At 42.7% G+C, this 25,431-nt stretch overlaps 1 protein-coding gene across 1 annotated transcript; it reads right to left on the reverse strand.

Annotated features, from left to right (window-relative positions):
- Nucleotides 1-1,685: 1,685 nt before the first annotated feature.
- Nucleotides 1,686-21,854, reverse strand: AP1M2 (adaptor related protein complex 1 subunit mu 2). The gene is made up of 12 exons (XM_033924954.1): nt 21,655-21,854; nt 19,152-19,308; nt 17,394-17,461; nt 16,430-16,560; nt 16,058-16,205; nt 12,944-13,070; nt 9,532-9,674; nt 7,950-8,021; nt 5,433-5,591; nt 5,147-5,272; nt 4,808-4,883; nt 1,686-3,851 (listed from the first exon to the last, which is right to left on the reverse strand). Exons 1-12 carry the CDS (start codon nt 21,694-21,696, stop codon nt 3,829-3,831), a joined length of 1,272 nt encoding a protein of 423 aa, XP_033780845.1. The 5' UTR covers nt 21,697-21,854; the 3' UTR covers nt 1,686-3,828.
- Between the last annotated feature and the right edge of the window lie 3,577 nt (nt 21,855-25,431).

A 25,431-nucleotide genomic window follows, 5' to 3' on the forward strand; every position in this document is an offset into this window, starting at 1 on the left:
GTAAAAAAGGGTCGGGGGGGGGGGGGGGGGTTGTGTAAAGAGCGAATTACACCGTACAAGAGCAAAACAGAGAAATACTCTTAGGATTCTTCCATACTAGTGTCCCGCAAACTTTGTCGAGCCGCAGCACACTAAACGTCATGGCCACAGCTCGAAGCATCCAGAAGGGCAAGGATGTCACCATGATGATGTCATGCACATGCATGACATCATCACATCGATGTCCGTGCATGCGCGAAGGCCCTGAGATGCCAGCAGGGAAGAGGAGAGGCACCGATTGCGAGAGGCATGTCCTATAGGCAGTCAGCTGGCACCTCTCCTCCTCCCCAGTGTGTCACGGCGCACCTGAAATCTCAGGAGGCACACACTTTGTGATACACTGTTCTGTACACTTCATTGCCACATATGATGTAAGGTGAGATGGTTCCTTCCTTCCTTTATTTATTTATTTTTTTGTGCAATCACCATTCCTTCCAGCCATGTGAAATAATTAATCATTATTATTATTTTTTAATCCCAGTGTTCAAACACAAAAGGATATTTTTTTTTCTTCAAATGTCCACTGCCCCACAGACCACCACAAAAATTACACATTTCACTAGTGCAAGAGCACCTACCTACCGTCCAAGATGAGCCTGTCTTTCTGTCCATCGCAAGAAAAACACGTTGGAACTGAAAGATCTAGCTGAAATTTGGCGGGAGCAATGAAAACTAAGGAGCTTTTTAGCAAACAGCAGTAAAACTTGGTCTTAATGCACCTTTACGCAGGCCTTTCTTCTGCACTAAGGCCATTTTTACCACTTTGGAAAATGGCAAAATTAAAAAAAAAATTAGTAGCCACGTGGTTTTTTTTGCCATTAGCGCATGATTTCCCATTGAAGTAATGTCATTATCATAGAACACACTCTGGACATGTCCCCTGTGCCTCCCTCCCCCCCCCCAAAAAAAAAAAAGTATCATTTAGTGTGTGGGTAATGTGCGCATATCCCAAAATTACCACAGGATGCTTGTGGAAAGCACCTGTTAGGAGTTATTTTTCAAAGCTACAACAGACACTACGAGTTGCCACAGAGTTGCGACTTTGATTCAAGTTGGCCACCTTCAATATTCAAAAGTAGCCAGCTCCTTTTTTACCTTGATTCACCCCTCCCCCTTGCTTGGCGGACATGAAACATGGCTGCGCGCCACACATCCTGCATGAACATTCCAAATTATCTTATGCGCCCGGTTTGGCCAGCTTGTTTTACCCAATGCCAGATAAGGGACCTAGGAGATCATGAGCTTATTGCGCTGGCTGGCGATGGCACCATATGAGGTTTTGTAGGCCACACAAAACCCTGTTTTCTTGGTACACCAACAAATCCACGCAGGACAATTGCGCTGGGACAATAGCGGCCTGTAAATGGAAGGCCCTGATTTGCTGACACTCCTCAGGCCCAGACACCCTCCCCCCTCAAAAAAGAGGGTTACTTCATAACCCTCAAAAAGACAAAACAGTATCAACTGCCACACTTGTCCATGTGTGCATTTGTCGGGGTGCTTTTGTCGGAGCGCAATTGTCCTGCGCTCATTTGACGGGTCACTGTTTTCTTTCTAACCATTGCAGCTGCAAGAATTATAACCCCCAGGCATTTATACAGAATCTACCCAAAATAATAACAAATGATATTATTATACCACATGGGTTATTCAGAAATAAAGACATTTTTTATTGTAAATTTCTTTTTAAATAAAGTCAAAAGATTTTCCAAAAATAACGGATCCGTCTTTTACAACATTTTGGTCAGTGCTTTTGTTGTTCCAGTGTTTTCTCTCATCAGGTCACAACTTCAGAAACATGGGGATTCAATTTACAGGCAGTGAATTGTGCTTAACTGCAATATGGGCTCCTTTAAGAAAACCGCGATAGTGACTCTCCTGCGGCAAAGCCCATTCAATTTCTAAGGGCTTCGGGGCATTTTCCGCTTCAGAATCGCTACCGCATCTTTGTTGAAAGGGGCCCTATTGCGCCATCGTTTGCTCTCTCGCTGTCAGAGCTGCTGGAAATAAATTGTCAGTATCTCAGCACCCCAGGGGTGGCTGTACTTTTTACCCACCTCCACCTACTTTCACCTGTTTGGCTCCTCCCTGCATCCCAATGGGGCAAGGAGGAGGGAGCGCATTGGAAGCCTCCATTCCAAAGGGAATCACATCATCACAACCTTGTCTTGGGCACTGGGCAGTGGTTGGATGAAAGATTACAGTACATTTGGTTGCAAACCGACCCAAGAGGTCAGCATGGTGCCATCTTGGCAGTCAGTCACCCTTGCTTATTTACCCCCTTTCCAACAGCCAGCGGAAGAGCTGTAAATGTTTAATAAGATATATACTGAGATTAAATATGTTTGGGTTTTTTTGCTCCTGAGCACCTCCGTAGCTTTCTGGACACTAAGAAAATGCTGTAGGGTAGTTTAAAATTGATGGTCTGCTTATAAACACGTTAAGCCTATTTTATTATACTATTGCCTAGAAATACGAGATCTCCCTGTCTTTTCTTTATTGTTTCTTGACTAATATTGAGGACATTCTAAGAGTTTAAAAAAATATGTTTGATTGTAATACTAACATGTTCAAACATTACCTATTTTAAGGCAGTCTATCTGTTTCATTTCTTTTCTAGTTTTGCAAATTTTTTTTTTTTTATTCAAAAATTTATATACCACATATAACTATACGGTTTACATATCACGTACATAATGTTTTCTAAATACTCTGATTTTCTGTAACAAGTAGATTCTTGTGAATTTTATTTGAAAATGCATAAATAAAATAATTTTTTTTTAAACCCCAAAGAGGGCCAGAAGGTGCCAGGTCCACCCTGCCCACTCCACATCGGCTCAATCTAGACCAGGGACGGGCTACTTTTATACAAAGGAGGGCCACAACATCACGCAATGGGTTTGGAATGTGGTGGGCAGAGGCCATGTGTCCTCTTTTTTTTATTTTACTTTAAAAATCTGGTAACACCACGGCAATGCTCAGAGCACCGCAGAACATTTGTGATAAATAAATAAGTAAAAATGTAACTAAAATTGAAGGAAGCAAACTGTTAAAGAGTGGCTGTTCTGAAAATATTTGCAAAATGTAGTATTTAAAATTGTAAAAACGCTGGCAAAATATGTTTTTGAGGGGTTTTTTTGGAGTATACTTCTCATGGTCTCATGGGTTGCATAAAATTCAATGGCGAACGCAGGTTGCTCACCCCTGGTCTAAACCAGTAGTTTTCAAATCTGTCCTGGGAGACCACCAGCCGGTCAAGTTTTTAGAATATCCCTAATGAATATGCATGCTGCTCTTTTCTATTAAATGCAAATCTCTCATGTATATTCATTAGAAATATTCTGAAAAGCTGGTAGTCCCTCAGGACAGGTTTGAAAATTGCTGATCTAGACAATTAAAATGATTCATATTTTAAGTTTCTCCTACAACCTTCTGTCCCTCCAGCCAATGGGAACACAGTTTTGCGTTGTTCTGGAAGAGGAAGAGCAGAGACGAGGGTCTTCATCTTACCCACTTAAAAGGGATGGGGAAAGGGGATTCGTTCGATACAGTTAATTTGTACACTCACTAAAAACTGCATCTGATTCTCAGGAGAGCGGGCGCGAAAAGGAAATGAGACATTTCAGTAAAAATAGAATCCCAAGATTGATAAAAGGGACTCCTACATACAGTGATGAATATTTGGTGTTTTTTGTGTGTCTGCGTTATTGCTTTCATTCACGAGGCTGATGTGCTGAATCATTTTCCTTGGGTAGGCAGGGGGAAGGCCCCCTCCCCTCCACACACACTTTAGCTTGTACGCAGCTGATAATCTGAAAACAGAAACGGTCAAGGGTCAAGGATTTGACACATAAAATCATTTTTCATCTGCAATAGCCAAGTTATTTAAATTCTTTGACCATTCCATATTCTGCCTTACGAACATTGAGCTCATTACAAGATAACAGGCTGGCGATACCATCGGTCAAAAGAATTAAATGGGAATTTACCCGTTCAAAGGCTTTTAAAAAAATATTTAGCACCAAGTTTATGGAACCAGCTTCCAAGTCAGATTCGGTTAGAAATGAATTTTAAGGCTTTTAAAACACTTTCAAAATGTATTTATTTAGTTTAGCATTTGGACATGATATTCCTCAGAATGATCATATTTACTGATCTGTACTGGGTGAGATTTAAGGATTAATCTGTAAGAACTACATAAGAATTGCTGCTGCTGGGTCAGACCAGTGGTCCACTCACGCGGCAGCCCTTAGGTCAAAGACCAGTGCCCTAACTGAGACTAGTCTTACCTGCGTACGTTCTGGTTCAGCAGGAACTTGTCTAACTTTGTCTTGAATCCCTGGAGGGTGTTTTCCCCTATAACAGCCTCCGGAAGAGTGTTCCAGTTTTCTACCTCTCTCTGGGTGAAGAACTTCCTTAAGTTTGTACGGAATCTATCCCCTTTTAACTTTAGAGAGTGCCCTCTCGTTCTTCCTACCTTGGAGAGAGTGAACAACCTGCATTTTTACTTTAGATAGGAAATTACCAGGCAGCCATCTTGGTCCAGGATAGCATTTATCTGGCTGTATTTTCTTCTCTCCCTCCCTTCCCCCACCCTGAATCTGAATTTTATAGAATTTCTAAGCACAACCACACCTATCCCCCAGCAAAGACACGGCCCTGCAGTAGTTGCTCTCCTACAACCATGACTCACAAGGGTTAGGTATGGGATTACCTGACAGCCCCCCCCCTTCCCCTCCTAAATCCACACTGATCAAAGATAACTTACCCCCACTCTGGGTGATGTACCTGACCCATGGCAGGGCCTGGTACCCGCTCTTCTCTATAATCTTCATATATCGGACCTAGACAGGAACAAGGGGAGCAAAGTGGCAAATTTGAGCACCCTCTGACCTACCAAATGTTTTTGTTTTCTTTGCACTCTAAGAAAAGAGAATAAGCATCAGATACTTTCTGGTCAACCTGCCTGACCCTGAATAATTATATAATTTAGAGAAGAAGTTTTCAACCTAGTCCTCGGGACACACCTAGCCAATCTCTCTTGTGAGTTCAGAGGCATCTCATCCACTTAAGCCCTTCACCTCTGGCCCATGTGCTTCCTGCTTACCTGGATTCCTGAGACAGTGAAATACGGGATCTCAAACTTAACAGAGATAGGAGGCCGTCCTTCCAACTCTTCGTTCTCCACACTGGGGAGACCAAAGTGTGCCCTCATCAGATACTCCTTGCCACCCTACAAGCAATACAGACAGAAGCCCATTTATACAGAGACACATGAATGTCTTAGGGGTCGGGGGTTGTGGTGGGGGGATAGCAAATTGCTGGTGGTACCCCGCAGAGCAAGAATGAGAGAAGCAGGGACAGATGGATAGCCAGAGAATGGCTTCACTCACCGGGAAGGATTTGATAGTCCAAACCACAACGTTCTTCTGCGGGACGTACTTTGCACTCCCAACACTGGTTTTAAATTTGGGGGAGTCCACGTCACTGGGGACCGGGACGGAGATTTCCACGTTGTTGGCAACAGACTGCTTTTTGAATTGACCTTTTGCCTTATTGATGAAATAAATAAGAAAAGTTTGAAATTATTTTATGATTCGGCTCCCTTTTTTTAATTTTCAAATTGCTCCGATTGAAGTTCTGGAAGTCCCTGGGGAAGTGGCCACGTTTGCGGACATATCACATGCGGCATCACTCCTGTACACTATGTTCTAACTGGTCAGCGCCAACTCATAGATCACCGGTGACAAAGTTTCCAAGCTTTATCAATGCTTGATATACCGCTTTGCATTCCTAAGTGGTTTACATCATACATTGTTAAAAATTAAAAGTAGGGAGTATTACATACATGATTAAAATGTTAAACAACCATTGTGGTGGAATTTATGTAGACAACTTCACATTCCTTCAACTGTGACATCGTTTTTGCCCTTACAGGGCAATAAAGACTTTACACCAGGAATGCCACCACCTTCTTCTATATGGAAAAATACTAATACTCAGTTTGTCTTTCAAGTTGTTCAGTCAAATGGATCTTTGAAATTGTTGGACGATCTTATCCGGGACCAACAGTGGACTTGATGAATCTGCGCTAAATATTTTAATACATTCACTGGTAATATAAAAAATTGATTACTGAAATGCTCTATATAAAGGAGCTTCTTTAAAAGAAATACGTAGAATCCAGATTATCCAAAATACGCAATAAAAATAATAATGAAAAAGAAAAAATTTGATCATGTGACACCACTTTTAAAGGAGAAACACTGGCTACCAGTAATTCATAGAATCTCCTCTAAGATAGCCTTACTTACTCATAAAATACTCATAAATAAAGCCCTGACATTTCTAGAAAGATATTTAATACCATACTCCCCATTAAAATCTTTAAGATCAGAGGATAAAGCCCTATTAATAGTTCCTTCTTTAAAAGTGATCTACTCCCGGAGAGACATGATTTTTTCTGTTTCGGACCCTTCCAATTAACCTAAGAGAGGAAAAATTATTGAATAAATTTAAAAGTCTTCTAAAGAGCTGGCTTTTTAAAGATGCTTTTCAATAAATTTGTACTATTATACTTTAGGGTAGGACGTGGAGGTTCACTGAAATATGTGGGTACTTGTTTCCCATCCAAACCTATGCCCGATTTTATTTGCAGTTTTATTTTTTTAATATTGTATTTTATACTGCCCTTTTCCCTAATGTATTAATGTCTAATGTATTAATGACTAATAGTATTCTATGTGATGTATGTGGATTTTATTTTATTTGTTATTTATTGTAAATCGCATTGAAATAAGATTTTGCAATCAAATGAAAGAATCTATTAAACTTGAAACTTGGTTGGATTATGCACAGTTGTCCTACTACATTTGTTCTTTGCCTCTAGACTGTTTAACTGACAGGTGTATGGAGTCCCTGCCTGAGTTTGTCAGCACTGGTGCAGATCCCATTACGGGTTCATCATCGTCATCTTCAGGAGTGTTTGGGGGAATTGCAATATGCGACTCTAGCAAATAAATGGTCCTTGGATTTGTCCTGTGAGGTTAAAGACCAGATGATCAAAAGAGGGCTCCACAGAGCGGCTCACTTGACCTCTAAGGTGCTTTTGATTGAAATGAATTACAAGTTCTTATTGCACTTGTATAGATCTCCATCTTTTCTACACAAGGCTAAGATGTGCACATCAGATCAATGACTCAAGTGGCCATCAATTTTGGACTTGTGTATGGGTGCAAAACTTTTGGAAACAAGTCTATCAACAAATTGTGGCAATGTGGCACGATACTTTTGAGCTTCATCCAGAACTATTATTTACTATGGAGTCTCTTCCAAGATCTGCTGGGAAAGAACGTGATATTGCACTGCTGGATTTCTTCTGATTCTCCTACATTTGCACATTGGCGCATTCTGCTGCTGTATGGAACACAATGCCAGGGCGTGCATTTTTCTCTCGTGGGGAGCCTTTTTGGTTAACTTTGATGCCTAGGGCACGCAGTCATATGTTAAATGCGTGAATTTCTTTGATTTGTGACACACTGGAATAGGGTGTTCACTATGTTAGTGGGTTTGGGACCTGGTTGGGTGGGTGGGGAGGGGAGGGATTGGGGGGGGGGTTGGGAATTGTGTACTCATTGTTGGGTAGTTACTCACTGTTGATTTGGTTTGTAAATTTTATTGCTACAAAATTCAATAAAATATATTTTGAAAAAAAAAGTTAAACAAATCATATCAAAACCAAACTAGATACTGCCCTTGAGTGCTCCCAGAATCCTCTGCTGAAGAGTCCTAGAATTCCCAGAATTCTCTGGGGCTCTTCAGTTAGTACCACATACACCACATTCCAAAGGCAGATGTCACTGCTGATGGCACATGTGGCAGAAACCCAACAGGCATGGGGGTATATTTACCTTGACCATGATCTCTACCCTGCTATGGGAGAACTTCTCAATGACAGATTCGATCCAGATCAGCGGCTTTACCTGATAGGGAGAAGAGATCACACAGAAGACTGTGAGGCCAGACATTTCAAAAGACATTTCCAAAGGCACTTTATAGCCACAAGTTTGCAACAAGACTCCTTTGGGGAAGCAGAGGCAGCATTTGGGGGAAGAGAATGGGGTACACCATGACTTAGGACCTGAGTGTACAGGCAGCTACTGAATGATGCTTTTGTAAGAACTGTAGAGCTAAGCGCAGTTACTGAATGAATCAGACCCTGGTAAACATTGCTTTTGACATCCTCCTTTCCTTTCAGGTTACTTATTTAAATGTGCTCGATTCATTGCCTAAATGCACATGGTATCATTTGGCGGTTTACAATCTAAAAAATAAGGAATGAAAACTAGAGGATAGGTCAAGCAAAGGAGTATGTCCAAGCAGAGTTCAGAAGTCAGCCAAGTGGGTGAAAGAACCAGGTTTTAAGTTAGTTTGATTTGATTGAGGGTGAAATACGGATGTAGTCTGGTATGGAGTTCTATAATCGAGGACTGAGATAGCCAAAGGTAGGACACATGTCTGGTCAAACGAAATCTGATAGCGTGGTGGTGCATTTAGAAGAGGAGACATGTAAGGAGTGACCAAGGTAGAGAGAGAGTCAGGTATACCAGGCAGTTGGCTCCTGAAGACTAATACGCCCAAACAGGAGATCCTACCTTGTCAGGGTAGAGACACAAAGAAAATAGAGAAGGCGACCAGTGATGAATATCTTTATTGTAGCCTAGACTCGACACGTACATGTTTTGGCTGTAAGGTCTGCCTCGGTAGTCTTAGTCTCAATACGAAACAATGTGTTGCAATTTTTCTCTCTTATACTTGAAAAACTTAAGTCGAATCAACAGACGAAGCGAGTGAAACATCCAGTTAAAGGTATGTCTGCCGTGCTGAGCAGTATATCAATGACTCCAGTGTTCTGAAGCTTGATATACTGCTCAGCATGGCCTTTAACTGGGTGTTTCACTCGCTTCATGTGTTAATTAGACTTAAGTTTTTCAATTATAAGAGAGAAAAATTGCAACACATTGTTTTGTATTGAGACTAAGACTCCTTATGGCCGAAACACGTACACGTCAAATCTAGACTACATTAAAGATATTGACCACTGCTGGTCACCTTCTCTGTTTCTTTGTGTCCTGAAGACTAATAACATTTTGTACTTGACACTGTCCAAGACCGACAGCCAGTGCTCTTTAATCAGAAGGGTGGCAACATGACTGAACCTGTGTGTTGTGTGAAGAAACTTCAGTGCTGTAGGCTTTATAAGCTGAATTCAATTCAACCCTTGTGACGGTCCTGGGTACGAGTATTTTACTCAGATCTCATCCGATGGTAATAACCTTCCAAAACGCCACAATTAATGGTAGATGCCAGCCTAACTGGAAACATTTGCAGGGGAAGGAAACAAAGCAGGCATGGGCACTGGTATGGTTCTGGGAAGGAGAGAGAACAGGGTTGGCAGCGATTAGGAACCAGTAAGATGACATCATGGCATACATGCGTGTTCAGACGATAGGACATGAGCTCTGAGTCTCCGTCAGGCGGGATAAAAGAGATGGTGCGGTCATTCTCGAAGCGAGAGAGGCGCACGCACTGGTGGAACTTCACATCCTCCAGTTCCACGGACTTGTTCTTGTTGCCTGAAAAAAAAAGAAAAAGACGGGCAAGATTGGGGGTTCAGATGAGCGACAGGATGCAGAGGCATTCCCCCCACCCCATCAGCAATATTTCCATTGATTTCCCCTCCTCCCCCACCCTCATGTTCTTATGTCCTTGCCACACACACGTAGATCCTTTCTATTTGGAGCCGAAAAAGTGGCGCCTGAGATTTTCTTTCTGCTTTCACATAACTGCCTGGACTGGCTCAAAAGAGCATCCTGCGGCAAACTCGGAAGCCATTTTGATTGCGGAGCCAGCAGGGTTGCCAAGAATGTTTAATATATATTTTTTGAATGTGTGCCCACCAGGTAGGTCCAGAGAGGGTCTACACATCTTTGGAGGTGGAGCTTGTGGTTGTGGGGAGGGGGAAGGGGATGATCTGGGGGGGAGGGGCCCCACTCTGCTGGAAAAGTTGTGTGGGGGTTGTTATTTTTTTATTTATAACCCGCTTTTCCCAAAATGGCTCACAATGTAAACATACGTAATAAAAATACATATAAAAACACAAACAAAATAAGCGACCAGTGCTTACACAAATGCAAATGCCTCAAAATAAGAGTCTCTTCAATCACTTCTTAAAAGCATCAAGATGACATTGCTTTCTAATACTTTCACTATTCACCGTGCTTCTTTGTAAAGAACAATATCACTTTAAATCAACAAGTCGCCAGTAGCCTGTCTATGTGCAGCATGGAGTGTTTTGTGCCGCGCCCCTCCTGAAGAAGCCAGTGGGTGAAACCTAGGTTGGGGGGGTCGGCAGTGTATGTGCGTGCAGTAATAAGAATAAAGGAGGAGCCCGGAGCAGTTATATTGATTACCCACATCATTCAAAGCTAAGTTGGTTTTGGTTTGATTTGATTTGATGTTATTTAGTTTTTGTATGGTGGGTGAGACTGTGAACAACTATGATGGTCTCTCAAAACAGCTGCTCCGTGATTTGTTCACTGGGACCTCAGCTGTGGGTCTGAGTGTTCACTAAACAACATCAGTTACTTGTTGATTTGTTCTTTACAAAGAAGCAAGGTGATTAGTGAAAGTGTTTAGTAATTTTATCACCTTGGATAAGTGAGTTCCCTTGTAGTTTTAAGATTGCTTTCCAATATACACGGTTAGTGAATGCCATTCCTGAAGTTGATGGTTTCACGTCTGGCTTTGGTTTCAGACAAAAATCGAGTGGTAAATTTCGGCCTGAAACTGGGAACTCCAGTTTGTTCACACTCTATTCAGCCCATCCTAATTTCAAGGAGCAGCAGGCAGCAAAAACGTTCTCCCTCTTTCTTCCTTTCACCCTACTCAGAGTCCGTCTTTCCTCAAGCCAGTGGACACATGAAGTCTTTCATCTAACTAAATCTCCCCTTTGGGAGCTTGTTACAATAGGCCAGTGTTCCTTCTCGTTCCTGACAAGCCGAGTGCGTAACATGTTTTATAAATTAAGGTCAAATTTATACAAGCCAAGCGGATCTCAGCAAGTATAATGCAAATATCAGGATTCCAAAAGTGGTACTTACGTACTTGTTTTCTTTTTTTTTTTTAATCTTTATTCCTTTTTATTTCTTTCAACAAGTGTACAGTATTATTAAAATTAATTTACATAACACACTTGGCATTCTTAAACAATATTATTACACATGTTTTTATTCCCCCCCCACCTCCCACCCTTTTCCATATCAATAAAATATTCCTTCCAAATTTATATATAATTATACATCCCTTTTTGATAATACAATTAATCTGACATGAAATCTGTACTTGTTTTCACGAAAGTAAAGCTATATTAATTTACTAAACTATGTGTAAGCATTGACAATGCTTAATATGGAAAAAAATAGCCTAATTCAGGACAGTTAAAGTGTTTTGCATTAGATTTGTCATTTTTACATGCTACCCACGTGATATTATTTTTGAGGGTTGTATTGGGATGGAAAATGGGCATAGAAGCAGGTGTGCTATCAGAACAATGCTCACTTAATATGAGAATCATAAGGGCTAGATTCACTAACCTCCATAGCGTTCCTGATCCATGGCCAATCTGTGCAGGCCTGACGAATTTACAAAACAAAAAATTTAAAATGAGGGCAATCGGAGGAACGCCCCCCTCCAACCGCACGGGCTCGCAGTGTGTGGAAGAGCAGGAGAGTCGGAGCAGCAGGAGAGATTCGGGGCAGAGCAGGGCAGCGAGTTGGGACAGCAGGCAGGAGATATTTGGGGCAGAACACGAGATCGGGGCAGGCAAGAGACAGCAGGAGATCAGGGCTGAGACAGGCAGCAGATCGGGGCAGAGATGCAGGGTGGCAGAAGGCAGGCAGTTGGAAAGGACCTCAGCGACTGGTCTTCAGCACTCGCTTATTTTGGATCGGCCAGCCCAGTCGGTGTTGCTTTTTTTTTTTATTTTAGTGAATTGCGTCCTGTCTGCATCTGAATGCTGTTCCCCCTCATTTGCATGCGCAGATCGGAGGATGATCAGGACAGAGGTTAGTGAATCGAGTCAGAGGGAAATCGGGTTGCAAAGGGCTCGCAAACTGATCGGTACATGATCGGTTTGTTTAGTGAATCTAGTCCTTAGTCCCTTCCAAATAGAAAGTGGCAAAGGTTTTCACACTCATTAAGACAACATTAGCACATGGCCAGAAAATTAAATAATTAAGGCAAATTTATGGCCATGCTTGAAAAGGGCTTAGCACGCCGGGAAGTCTTGCGTTAGGACACTCTAGGCCAGTGGTCTCAAACTCGCATCTCGCCAGGTACTATTTGAGGCCCTCGGTATGTTTATCGTAATCACAAAAGTAAAATAAAACAGTTTCTTGATCAAAGGTCTCTTTAGCTATAAATTACAATATTATTATTAAGACTTAGCCAAAAAGGAAAGATTTATAAACTATAAAGAGTTTTACCTCTTGCAAAATTGTCATTTCTTTAATAAGACATTAACTATTTTTTTCTGAGGCCCTCCAAGTACCTACACATCCAAAAGGTGGCCCTGCAAAGGGCTGGAGTTGGAGACCACTGCTCTAGGCCCATTTACTAGCGCAGCTTAGAAAGACAGCCCCCTAAGTGATTTTAGCATCTCATTTGTTTGAAATAATTAAAAAAAAATAAAAATTCAAAAGTTCAGTTTCCATGCTGCTTTACACCTAATTGAAATCCGACATAGTATTATTGCCTCCTGCATGCTCTGCCCACAGCTTAAAGGGAACTCTGACAAGCTTCAAGGAGAAAGCCAGAGTCTCGCACCCCTCCCAGGAGCACTTACGCCCAGTCAGCTCAAAGAGCACCCTGTCGTTCAGTCCCAGACGCAACTCGGGCATCCCGGAGAGGAAGACCTTCAGCTTAATGCTACCCACAATCTCACTCAGGAGGACACTCCCGTTGGCGTTAACCTGTGTGCGAGAAAGACAAGACAGCCTGCTTAGAATATGGGGAGAGCCAACTGGATCCATTTAATTTCATTCTGAGAGCAGTGTCAGAGGCCCCTTTCCCTTCACTTCTGCTCTTATGCTAGGATTTATTGAATTTATTTCCTGCCTGGCTCTGTTGCTTCTATGCACTAATTGCCCTTTCTATAGAGAAATATTTCCTGGTGTCACCCTGATTTCAGTCCCCTTGGAGCTGCAGGTGATGGTCTATTAACAAGACAACACAGCAGATAAAGACCTGCACAGTCCATTCAGTCTACTCAGCAGCTACATTGATTATACATTTTTGATTAAACCAACAATATTACCAATATTTTACTTGCCAATTCAACTTGAAGATGTCCCCCCCTTTCCCACAGAGATAGACAGCACCCACATCCTTGATCTAGAACAGTCTCCCGAAAGAGATGGTGGAGACAGAGACTGTATCTGAATTCAAGAGAGGGTGGGATAGGCACATGGGATCTCTTAGAGAGAGGAAGAGATAATGGTTGCTGGATGGGCCATTTGTCCTCTATCTGCCGTCATATTTCTATAATGCTCTCTGACCTCACAATGCAGGTGTAAAGAGCCTTAGCCTATAGGAAGAGGAGATGGAAAATGTTAAGAGCCCTAGCCAATAGGGAGAGGAGGAGATAGTGGATGCTGCAGATGGTCCATTTGTCCTCTATCTGCCGTCATATTTCTATAATGCTCTCTGACCTCACAATGCAGGTGTAAAGAGCCTTAGCCTATAGGAAGAGGAGATGCAAATGTTAAGAGCCTTAGCCAATAGGGAGAGGAGGAGATAGTGGATGCTTCAGATGGTCCATTTGACCTCTATCTGCCATCATATTTCTATAATGCTCTCTGACCTCACAATGCAGGTGTTGAGCCTTAGCCTATAGGGAGGGGAGGAGATAGTGGATGCTGCGGATGGACAGACTGGATGGGCCATTTGGCCTCTCATGTTTCTATGTTTCTTTTGAACGTGATTGATTTTAGGTATCAGAATGTCTCTATCATATTTCAAATCTAGGTGCCACTGACCACACTTTGGGCTGATCCTACATTTTCTGTTTCCATCTCTAAGTACTGCCTTGAGTTCTTGGAGAAAAGCTGGATTTCAAATCCCAGGAAATACTGGGTGAAGAAATATACCCAGACTAGATCAAAGTATTGCTGCTGTCCCCTCCCCCCCCCTCACTACCCCAGACGTGCTGTCAAGAGGTCTACATATAAGGGGACCGGGTGACTTCAGGTCACCAGGAACAGACTGGATCCGGCCCGGGTTCAGTCAGAGTTGTCATATCTAGTGGCTATTCCAGTTTTGTATAAAAGATGTCTGTGTCTTTTCTACCTGTCCCCACCTTTTGTTTTTAGTTCTAAAAATTATTAGTCTAATTTTTAATTATTTTTACATTTATGATTTGTAACCTAGGTCTCCTTTTCTCATGCCTTCTTTTTTTCTATTGCATTTAGGGAAAGGGGATGGAACTTGTATACCATCTTTTTGTGGTTACACATTCAAAGCAGTTTACATATACTGTATTCAGGTATATATTTTATACCAGGGGAAATGGAGAATTATGTGACTTGCCCAGTGTCAAAAGGAGCGGCGATGGGATCGATCCCACAACCTCAGGGTGCAGAGGCAGCAGCTCTACTACTAGGCCACTCCTCACCTCCAAGGTAATTGGTGCAGGGAGAAAAGGAAAGGGAAGGGGATTTGTATACCGCCTTTCTGTGGTTACACATTCAAAGCGGTTTACATATATACAGGCACGTATTTTGTAGCCAGAGCATTGGAGGATTAAGTGACTTGCCCAGGGTGAAAAGGAGCGGCACTGGAATCGATCCCACAACCTCAGGGTGCACCACTAGGCCACTCCTAACTGTTTTAATATCACGGTATATCAAATAAACAGAATTTTTATTACATGCACAAATTTGGGCACCAAGTAAAAAATGACACATGCAAGTTTAAAGGATCAGGAGGATAAGAGGCAAATCTTATGTGTAAATGTACAGAAAAAAAGGTTTTAAAAGTATTTCCCTGTAACTTCATCGAGCGTCCCCTAGTCTTTGTAATTTTTGACTGTGAAAAATCGATCCACTTGTACCCGTTCTACTCCACTCAGGATTTTGTAGACTTCAATCCTCTCTCCCCTCAGCCGTATCTTTTCCAAACTGAAGAGCCCTAACCGTTTTAGTCTTTCCTCATACGAGAGGAGTTCCTTCCCTTTACCATCTTGGTCGTTCTTCTTTGAACCTTTTCTAGTGCTGTTATATCTTTCTTGAGATAAGGATGTCCAAGCCAGGCTTGAAGACTTGAACAGCAGGGCCAAAAGAATTGCCAGAATGGATTCTCTCTCCCAACATAACTGGGCTAGAGACTCCGTTCTGTGAATTCAAATAACAGCCATGAGAAAAAGCCATGTAATAATCAAATAGGTTTTATGAATGCTTCACATGCCTGGGAAGAGCCGATACATGCCATCAAAATGTCAGTGCAAGGACAACCAGATTTATACCCTATGTGACATCGTTTGTAATAATTATCATGCTTTAGATTACAATGGCACAGTTGATCACATGACTTCCTTTCTAAGAATGCCTTATGTCAGTTTTACATTTAAATCCTTAATTTAATGTTAAATATACATGTAGAAACTGGGAACCGATGCTATGTGGTGAGAGATAGGCTCTTACTACAGGGTACCAGAGCACCTTAAAAAAAAAGACAGCACTTATACTATTGTCTCATAGGGCTGGATTCACTAAGCAAACCGATTGTGTACAGATCGGTATGCGAGCCCTTTACGACCAGATTTCCCTCCTGCACTATTCACTAACGTCTGTAGCGATCCGATCACACAACATTTACTGAACTAGAAGCATGAGCCAAACGCACATCCCTAGTTCCCACCCAGACCACCGACCTTTGACGACTGGGCCTCAACTGGACTTACCAGAAGATTGACCGATTCAATAACATCAATGAAGACCTCGTTTTTCTTGTATTTCAGACCCTCCGACCTCCAGGATACAGCATTGGTGACCGTCGGGGGAACACGGGACTTAGCAATCTCCAGTTTGTTTCCTTGTTGGGTGATGTACCTTCACCAGACAGAAAAATAAAGGTCAAAGGGGGGGGGGGAAGAGAAAAAGAAACAGTGCAACCACGTTTGTAAGAGAGCGGGCATTAAATAAGTGTTACTTTGTGAGCCCAAGCTCAGATTCCTACGTTCTTGGGGGAAATCACAGGAATGAACTCTTTCTCATTTTAGGACAGCAGAAAGCTTCTTAAAAAAGCCCTTTGCTCTCCGCAGCGGGATACTCACTCCTGCAAAATCTTACTATCCGTCGTCTGGGGAAAGCCAAAGTCCATCAGTTCATCCAGCAGCTCGTACACGACAACAAAATTATCACGGATGCTCTCCTCCTCCAGCTCTTTGAAATACTCTGTGAAAACCTGTGGGGGGAGGGAGGCAAAATCCAAGATTTCGGAAATGCATATTTCATTGTTCGTCTGCCTACTCTTTCGCTTACCCTTCCCTCTACCTCCAGCTCAGAGAGTGGGGAATTAGACAAACCCAAAAACCAAGCTCACCAATCCATCGCTCACTCGAAAACCTAGTCGCACCTCTCTAGGTCATTCACCACATGCAAAGACTCAGTTTCCGAGCCCTGTCTATCAACCGCTATAACTCAAAAGAAAATCACCCTCCTGTTCCCCTTGGTTCTTGCTAGGGGACCTGCCAAAACCCAATTTTACCAGCATCTTTGTTTTTGAAAGTATTTTATCTGCTTATTTATTTATTTAATTTTCCAGAACGTTCTCCCAAGTGAGCTCAGACCGGTTTACATGAATTTATTCAGGTACTCAAGCATTTTTCCTTTTCTGTCCTGATGGGCTCACAATCTATTTACTGTACCTGGGGCAACAGGGGGGATTAAGTGACTTGCCCAGGGTCACAAGAAGCAACGTGGGTTTGAACCCACAACCTCAGGGTGCTGAGGCTCTAGCGCCACTCTGTTCTTTGTGACCAGTGGCAAACTGACAGGGGAGATTGGAAGGGGGCAAGCATAGGACCTTAACAATGTGATGTGTGCTGGTAGAAAGCACAAATGTAAGCGCTAGAGATGCATAGTATATCTCTGTTTGTGGTGTGATTGTGTCTCGAGATCCTACAAACAAAACTGGACAAAGGCCCGGTGGCCACTACAGATCACAACCTGCCTTGCTTCTGTCACAGCCGCCACCTGCCAAAAGCCTGGAAATGGAGGAAGAGGAAAGATCCTTACCTCTACCATCTTGTACAGGAAAGAATACACCAGGGAGGCATTTGCATTTTTACTAGTGGTTGCCACCACTGGGATGCATCAAAAATAAAAAAAAGTGTAGAGTTAAGATAAAAAAAAGACAAGATATTAGTCTCCCCAACTCTCTCCCCAGCCCTGTGATTGGAGGGCTTTGTCTGCTTCCAATCATTTACAGGATGCTTTGTATTTCTGGGGTGTACAATCAAAGTGATTCCAGAAAGTGAAAGCACCTCTGAAACGCATCCTACCTTTTCATGTACCCACCACCACCTGCAGGAGGAATTTCTGGGATTTTATTTTACATCACAGGAAAATAATGTCCTTTTACCCTTTGGCCCAGCAGTTTCCTACTCCTCTCTAGGACTTATGGCTCACTCAGGCCACCGTACTCTCAGCCTTATTCATGACTACCTGGGAGTACTCCACCTCCCCTGCTTTTTTATATAGTCTTTATCTCACTCTCTACAGTAGGAGCCACACACTGTGATGACATGCACTCTGACTTAGGTGTCACTTCAGCAATGGCTGGGAATCAACCCTCTGTCCTGGGGCTGGGAGCTCTGCTTCTGCAGTATTCCCAATGCCAGCTGGCTGACCAGTCCAGGGAGCAAAGTCTTAGCCCAAGACTTTTCTCTCTATATCACTTTTCTCTTCCTCTCTCTCTTCTTGGCCTGGAGTAGAGAATGACATAGGGACTCAATTTCCCTGTCCCTGCAAGTTTTGCTGTTGTCCCTGCCCCATTCCTATAAGCGCTGCCTTAGCCACTTATGAGAACGGAGCTTAGGCATTGGTGGAATGAGGCATCATGACATCACAATCTGAGCTCTAGAATGTTGCTACTTAGGATTTTAAAGTGTTTGAGGCTTGTGCGGAGGAGGACGGAGCTTAGGCATTGGTGGAATGAGGCATTATGACATCACAAGCTGAGCTCTAGAATGTTGCTACTTAGGATTTTAAAGTGTTTGAGGACGGAGCTTAGGCATTGGTGGAATGAGGCATTATGACATCACAATCTGAGCTCTAGAATGTTGCTACTTAGGATTTTAAAGTGTTTGAGGCTTGTGCGGAGGAGGATGGAGCTTAGGCATTGGTGGAATGAGGCATTATGACATCACAATCTGAGCTCTAGAATGTTGCTAGTTGTGATTTTTAAAGTGTTTGAGGCTTGTGCAGATGAGGAAAGAGATTGCAGGAATGGGGCAGAGACAGGAAAGAACTCACGGGGATGGGATGGGAAATTGAGCTCCTGCGGGGATAGGGAAAAATTTGTCCCCATGTCATTCTCTAGCCTGGAGCATCCTCCCCCAATCATTCTGAACAGTTTGTCTCCTATGAGTTGCAGTAGTCTTGGGTCCCTAAGCTTCTCCTCATCACTGTTCATCCAATAGGAACTCATACATAAGGGAGGCATGGCTAGAATGGAAAGCCACCTGCGCAGAGCACCAGTAGCCCTATTTAAGCCAGATCTTTCTGATTTTTTTTGTACTGATTCTGAAGTGCAGGTGGAATGATCACCGAGTAAAGGAGCCAAGTGGAGCTCCTCGTTTAATTTAATTCATGCATTTCTGTTCTGCTTAACCAAATAGCTCAAGGCGGATTACAGCAAAAAGAAAGAAGCACCGGCTCCCAGTACTAGTGAAGTTACTTGCAAAAATGACACCAGAGAGTACATATAGGATCTCATCTGGGTCTCCATTTCCATCCTGTCCGTCTCCCTGTGCCCATGCCCTGAAAGGATACAGTAGAGGTTACTGTGCTTGATCCAGAGGAAGTGCATCTTGCCGTGTGAAAGGAGCGGCGTCAGCATGCCTTCCTCTTCCTTCTGCATCAGCTGCGGCATGAAGTGTTCAATCTCTGCCATGCTCACGTCACCCTTGTAGTTCCTGGAGATCAGGGTCTGTGAGATGGGGGAAAAGCTTGCATTACAGCTTCACTGACTAGATGGCGAGGGGGAGGGAGGGGTGCAATTAATGAGACACAGATAAGCTCTGCCATGATAGTTGCTCAGATCCATTCAACAACCAGCAGGTGCTAATTTGCCTAATCCCTCCAGTCCCGTTGCCCAATCCTGCCAGACTAGATAGTTCCTGTTTCTTTAGAAAAAAGTGAGAAGTACGAACTTCTCACAGATGCAATGAAAGTAAAACCAGGCAGGGTTAACCAGTCAAAGAATAAACAAACAAAAAAAATATGCAGGTTGATGCAGGGTCATTCAGATGGCACGTTTCCAACCCTGTGCAGAAGACCTCGCAACCAGCAGGGTTTCCAGAACACCACCCATGCCAATGCAAAGCTATATCATCATACTGTATCTAGGCAAGGGGTAAAACGCGGATCTCACGGACCTGACGGATCTAAACCCGTACGACCTTAAAAATCTGAGGTCCGTGTCGGTCCGTGTCCGTGCCGCTTGTAGCTTCTGTCGCTGACAGACCTTGATGAGATTTTAGCGCTGACGGATCCTAACACTTTTCCCTCCCTATGCTGAGACGGATCCGTCAGCGCTAAAATCTCAATCAAGGTCTGTCAGCGACAGAAACTAAAAGCGGCAGGGTCACGGACCGACACGGACCTCAGATTTTTAAGGCCGTACGGGTTTAGATCCGCGAGGTCCGTCAGGTCTGTGAGGTCCGCGTTTTACCCCTTCCCCTGTATCTATTTATGGTGGATGTGTCCCAACAGCTGGACTGGGAACCCAGGGGGTTTTCCTACTGCAGTCCTTCTCCACACTCTCCCGGAGGCACATCTTGCACGATTACCATACTAAGGACCCAACTAGAGAATGACACGGGGACAAATTTTTCCCCATCCCCGCAGGAACTCAATTCTCCAGCCCCATCCCGGCGAGTTCTTTTCCTGTCCCTGCCCCATTCCTGCAAGCTCCGTCCTCATCCGCACAAGCCTCAAACACTTTAAAATCATGTGTTCGAGATTTGTGCGGTTAAAGCAAAGCTTACAGGAATGGAGCAAGGACAGAGACAAAACTGGTGGGGATGGGGAAATTGAGTTCCTACGGGGACATGACATTCTCTAGTCCCAATGCGTAAAGCTCCAGCAACCCAGTAAAACAAAATACCAGGTTGGGAGCATTTTGTTTTGCTGGGCTGGGCTATGAGTGCTATTTGTGATAAGCAGCATGGTAAAAAGGGGAGGAATTGTGCCTAGCGCCTGGGCGGAATTGCAAAATCAGTAGGTGCAGCTATTCTGAACAGGCCCAATTTAGCTCCCGATCGCTGGAGCTCAAGAAAAGTTCATTAAAATGTTGGAGGGGTTTTGTTTGAACATCTGATTTGGACTAGAGAATGACATGGTGACAAAATTCATCACTGTTCCCGTCCCTACGGATAACCGCGGGAAACCATCTTCAAAGAGAGAGGGAAGAATCAGAGTATGAATGGCCACAACCACTGACCCGCAAGCTTTGCTTTGAAGAATGCTGGTGTAGAAGGACCGAGGTTGAAATAGACACTAGGAAATGACATGGGATTATTTCCCGCGGTTATCCGCGGGGACGGGGACGGTGATGAATTTTGTCACCATGTCATTCTCTAATTTGGACACAGCTGTGTGTGTCCTGTGCTTAATAGCTGCTTTCTGACCATAGATGCAGGACATACACTCACATAGCACACGCACAAATAGCTCCAGACCTCCCATAAAATAGAAACATGATGGCAGTGATGTCTTAAATATAAAATGTATTTAATTTGTATTGCACTTATTGAAAATAAATAAAGAATTTAAAAAAAACCCCACAAGGCCCATCCAGTCTGCCCATCCACAGTAACCATGATCTCTTTCTCTCTCTGCCTATCCCTCTCCCTCTCCCTTTTACGCATCACTCGCTAACAGAGAGTTGTTTTATACTGAGCCTCCTGGTAAAGCGTTTGCATAGGCTTCTGGGTGGCTGCTATCATCAATCGGTAAAAACCCTTTTGAGCATTGGACGCTGAGCTGCCTTGCAAGTAAGACTGGCTACAACCAGTCTTACTTGCCGAGCAAACTTTTGAGCATCCAGTGCATATTCCGAGATGTGATCTGACAACCCAGGAGAGGGTGGAGAAGCACTGGATCTGCCTGAAAAGTTTTGGCTCTAGATGTCAGGATGACTAGACAGGTAGCCTGGACTCTACTAAGATGCTCCAGACAGCATTGCAACCTATCCCAAAGTGCAAGGACCCTCCCGGAAGGAAGTGACCGGTGGGGAAAGCAGGGCCGAAACTTCCCACCACCTGCCTCTCACCTTGCCCTTCAGGTCCAAAATGAAAACGGCCGAGGCTGACATGGTCCCCCGAGGCGGGGGATACCGCCGATCGCTCGCCTCTTCGTTCCAAAAGTGCACTTTTCGTCCTTGTGTGGCGCTTCCTCCTTCCTGCCCTGTTCCCGCCTGACGTCACGGCTGCAGGTAGGCAGCGCCCAGGTGAGCTGAGTTCTGCAGGGCGGGGCTTCCGCTAGCCCCGCCTACACAAAATGCAAAGTTAAAATCAACGCATAAAAACAGGTTTAAAAAAAAAAAAAAAATGATTATTTGTTTTTAATATTTAAATTAGGTTCAAACAACTCCAGATGTAAAGTAAGGGCTGTCGTTACAAAAAATATCAACAAAACCTCCCAAAATAAAGTCCTAAGAGCAAAAATCTTCTGAAAAGATGAAAAATCAGAGGAAATCCTTTTCAATCTTTTTTTTTTCTCGTTTAATTCTTTATTTAATTTTATAATTTGACATAATAAAAAGTCAATTAAAGAAATAGTCCAATACCAGTCTCCACAATACTTAACAAGATAATAATAAAAAAAGGCAAATTTAGATGAAAAAAGAAGGCAGAACAAAAATACAATAGGAAAATTACAATTCTAAGTATACTGGATTGAATAATTAGACCTCGATAAGAGGGGAGAAAGCTACATTACTAAGAAAATAAAGATAGCGTTAAGTGGGGATAAGAACCTAATTAAACTAAGCAGGTTGGAACAACAATTCTCTCAAGAATATTAAATTTGCTCTTTCGCAGAGATAAATTTTATCAGCTGCTGAGGTTCCAAATAAACCATCACACATTTACATGGGTATCTGAGTATGAACGTAGCCCCCAACTGTAGGACCCTTGGTCTCTTTTGGGTCGTCCTTGACACATCAGGATACATTCTCACCGCTTAAGCATCCATTCTCTGTCAGAGTCTATAGCGAACTGTACTAGCAGCGTTGCAGTTGCCGATGGCTCATTATCTGACCTCTCAAGGAAATTTGTCAGGTCCAAACTATCAGCAGACAAATTCTGCTGGTCTGGTGGAAATCCTTTTCAATCTTTTAATGACAACCCAACCTCAACTGAAAAACATATTTTTCCAGGTGCAATATTTGACAGCTTGCAGTATTTTTTTAATTTATTCTAACCAGCCACCCAGACCAGTATTTGCTAATCTTAAAAATTATAAAATGATTAGAGCAAAAAAAAGAGTATGACATTTTTTTCCAGTGATAGTTCACTTGTAGTCCTCCTGATTGGATATATTCCATTTTCAGTTGGATGTAAACACTTGAGGTTCGGTTGTCATTAAAAGACTGAAAAGGATTTCCTCTGATTGTTCATCTTTTCACCAATCTTTGCTTTTTTATCAGGCGTCTTTCTGGGATAAGGAACTGAAACCTTTGTTATTTAGTTCTGTGTCTTATCATCACTTCCAAAAGCAGTTGAAGACCCATTTGTTCGCCAACTAATCAATTCTTTTTAGTTTGTATTATTTGTTAAATTTTGTTAACCGCATCGAACTTACTAGTTATGCGGTACAGAAGTGATTTGTTATGTTATAATATCTCCATCATTGCCTCGGTTTAACCTTGACCATGGCAGCCTCATCCTACCAGAGCATTCTGCTCGGACTGTAATAATAATAATAATAATTTTATTTCTTATATACCGCCAAAGCCATAGTAGTTCGAGGCGGTTTACAACGAAGAAGGGCTGGACAATCAGCGAAAATGGTACAATGTTACAATCAGATAAAATTAGGTGGTAGAGAAAAAAAAATGGTACAACAGAGAGAAAAAAAATGGTACAAACAGAAAGAAAGATGGGTACAATTATGGCAATGAAATGGTACAGTGAAGAAGGTCAAGACAATCTGCGTAAAGGACATAGAGAGATAGAGGGCCAGGGTGGGCATAGGGTCTTAGGGTATGAATCGGGTGAAAAGATTAGTTTTTATTAGTTTCCTGAAGTTTAAGTAGGATGAAGAACGTGAGATGATGTGGGCCAGCCAGTTATTGTGATGACCTGCTTGGAAGGCAAGAGTTCTATTTAAATATCTTTTGTAATGGCAGGTCCTTAGGGTAGGGTAGCTAAACAGGTGGGTTCTACATGTGAGTTTGGATGGGCAGTCTAGGATAAAATGGGGTACTAAGTAAAGGGGGGCCGAGCCAAGGATGGATTTGTAGCAGAAACAGGCGAACTTGAATAGCACTTTTGCTTCTAGGGGTAGCCAGTGAAGTTTGTGGTAATAGGGAGTTATGTGTTCCCATTTTTTTAGTCCGAAGATCAGTCGGATTGCCGTGTTTTGAATAATTTGCAATCTTTGTGTGGTTTTTTTTAAAGATCCCAGATAGATGAGTTGCAGTAGTCGACTAGACTTAAGATGGAGGATTGCACAAGTAGGCGGAATGAGGGGGCGTCAAAGTATTTTCTGATGGATCTTAGCTTCCATAAGGTGGCGAAGCCCTTTTTGACCAGAAGGTCGGTGTGAGCTTCGAAGGTAAGGTTGCGATCAAGAGTCACTCCGAGTATTTTTAAAGAGTTTGTTAAGGTAAAGACTTGGCCATTCAGGGAGATTGAGGTATCTTTGATTTTGTCATTTGGGCTTGCCAGGAAGAACTTGGTTATATCTGAGTTGAGCCTCAGTTTGAAGTCGGTCATCCATAGTTCGATTTGCATTAGGATTGAAGCTAGGAGGTTGTTTATCTCAGGGGTTATGTTGGAGATGGGGAAGACTAAAGGATGTAAAGGATGACCACACACATTCTTCTACCTAACACCCCTTCACACGTCACAGCCCTCAGCTGGAGAGGCAACAATGTGTGGCTGACTTATCCCTATGTGCCCATGGAGAAAAAAATCCACCTTTGAGATGAACCTGCCCATAGCTGGGGAAAGCATGTGGTAAAGGGTGGCCTGCACATGCTAAGATAGGTCTAAAAAACACTTTAATTAATTTTATGAGCGCTAATCCATTCATAGTACAATCAGAAGACATCACCAGTTTGTGACTGATTTACCCTTCTGCCATAGTAACATATAGTAACATAGTAGATGGCAGCAGATGAAGATCTGAATGGTCCATCCAGTCTGCCCAACCTGATTCAATTAAAAAAATTTTTTTTAATAGTAACTTAGTAGATGACGGCAGATAACGACCCGAATGGTCCATCCAGATCCACATAGAACAGTGGTCTCAAACTCAAACCTTTGGCAGGGCCACATTTTGGATTTGTAGGTACTTGGAGGACCTCAGAAAAAAATAGTTAATGTCTTATTAAAGAAATGACAATTTTGCATGAGGTAAAACTCTTTATAGTTTATAGATCTTTCCTTTTGGCCAAGTCTTAATAATAATATTGTCGTTTATAGCAAAAGAGACCTTTAATCAAGAAACTGTAATATTTTTCTTTTGTGATTATGATAAACACTCCGAGGGCCTCAAAATAGTACCTGGCGGACTGTGAGTTTGAGACCACTGACATAGAACATCTGTTATAGGTAAGTAACTTCACTTTATCAGATCCCACTTGGAGGATGGGTTTCAGTTTTGAATATTTGCCTTCATAAAAGATTTCCAAATGTTCAAAGAGGTACAAATAAAGGGACCACAGCAGCTCAATCCTTGTCTGGGAATTATTTCACTACATTACTGGTCGTGACTGCTTTTCAGCACCATGTTCTGGACAGCTCCTGTTAACGGGTGGCCACAGTGAAATTAATAAACTCCCTCCAATCTTTCACACTCCCCAAAAACCACTTGAGGAGAC

This window comes from Geotrypetes seraphini, chromosome 16, assembly GCF_902459505.1.
Source record: "Geotrypetes seraphini chromosome 16, aGeoSer1.1, whole genome shotgun sequence".
In the NCBI taxonomy this organism is placed as follows: domain Eukaryota; kingdom Metazoa; phylum Chordata; class Amphibia; order Gymnophiona; family Dermophiidae; genus Geotrypetes; species Geotrypetes seraphini.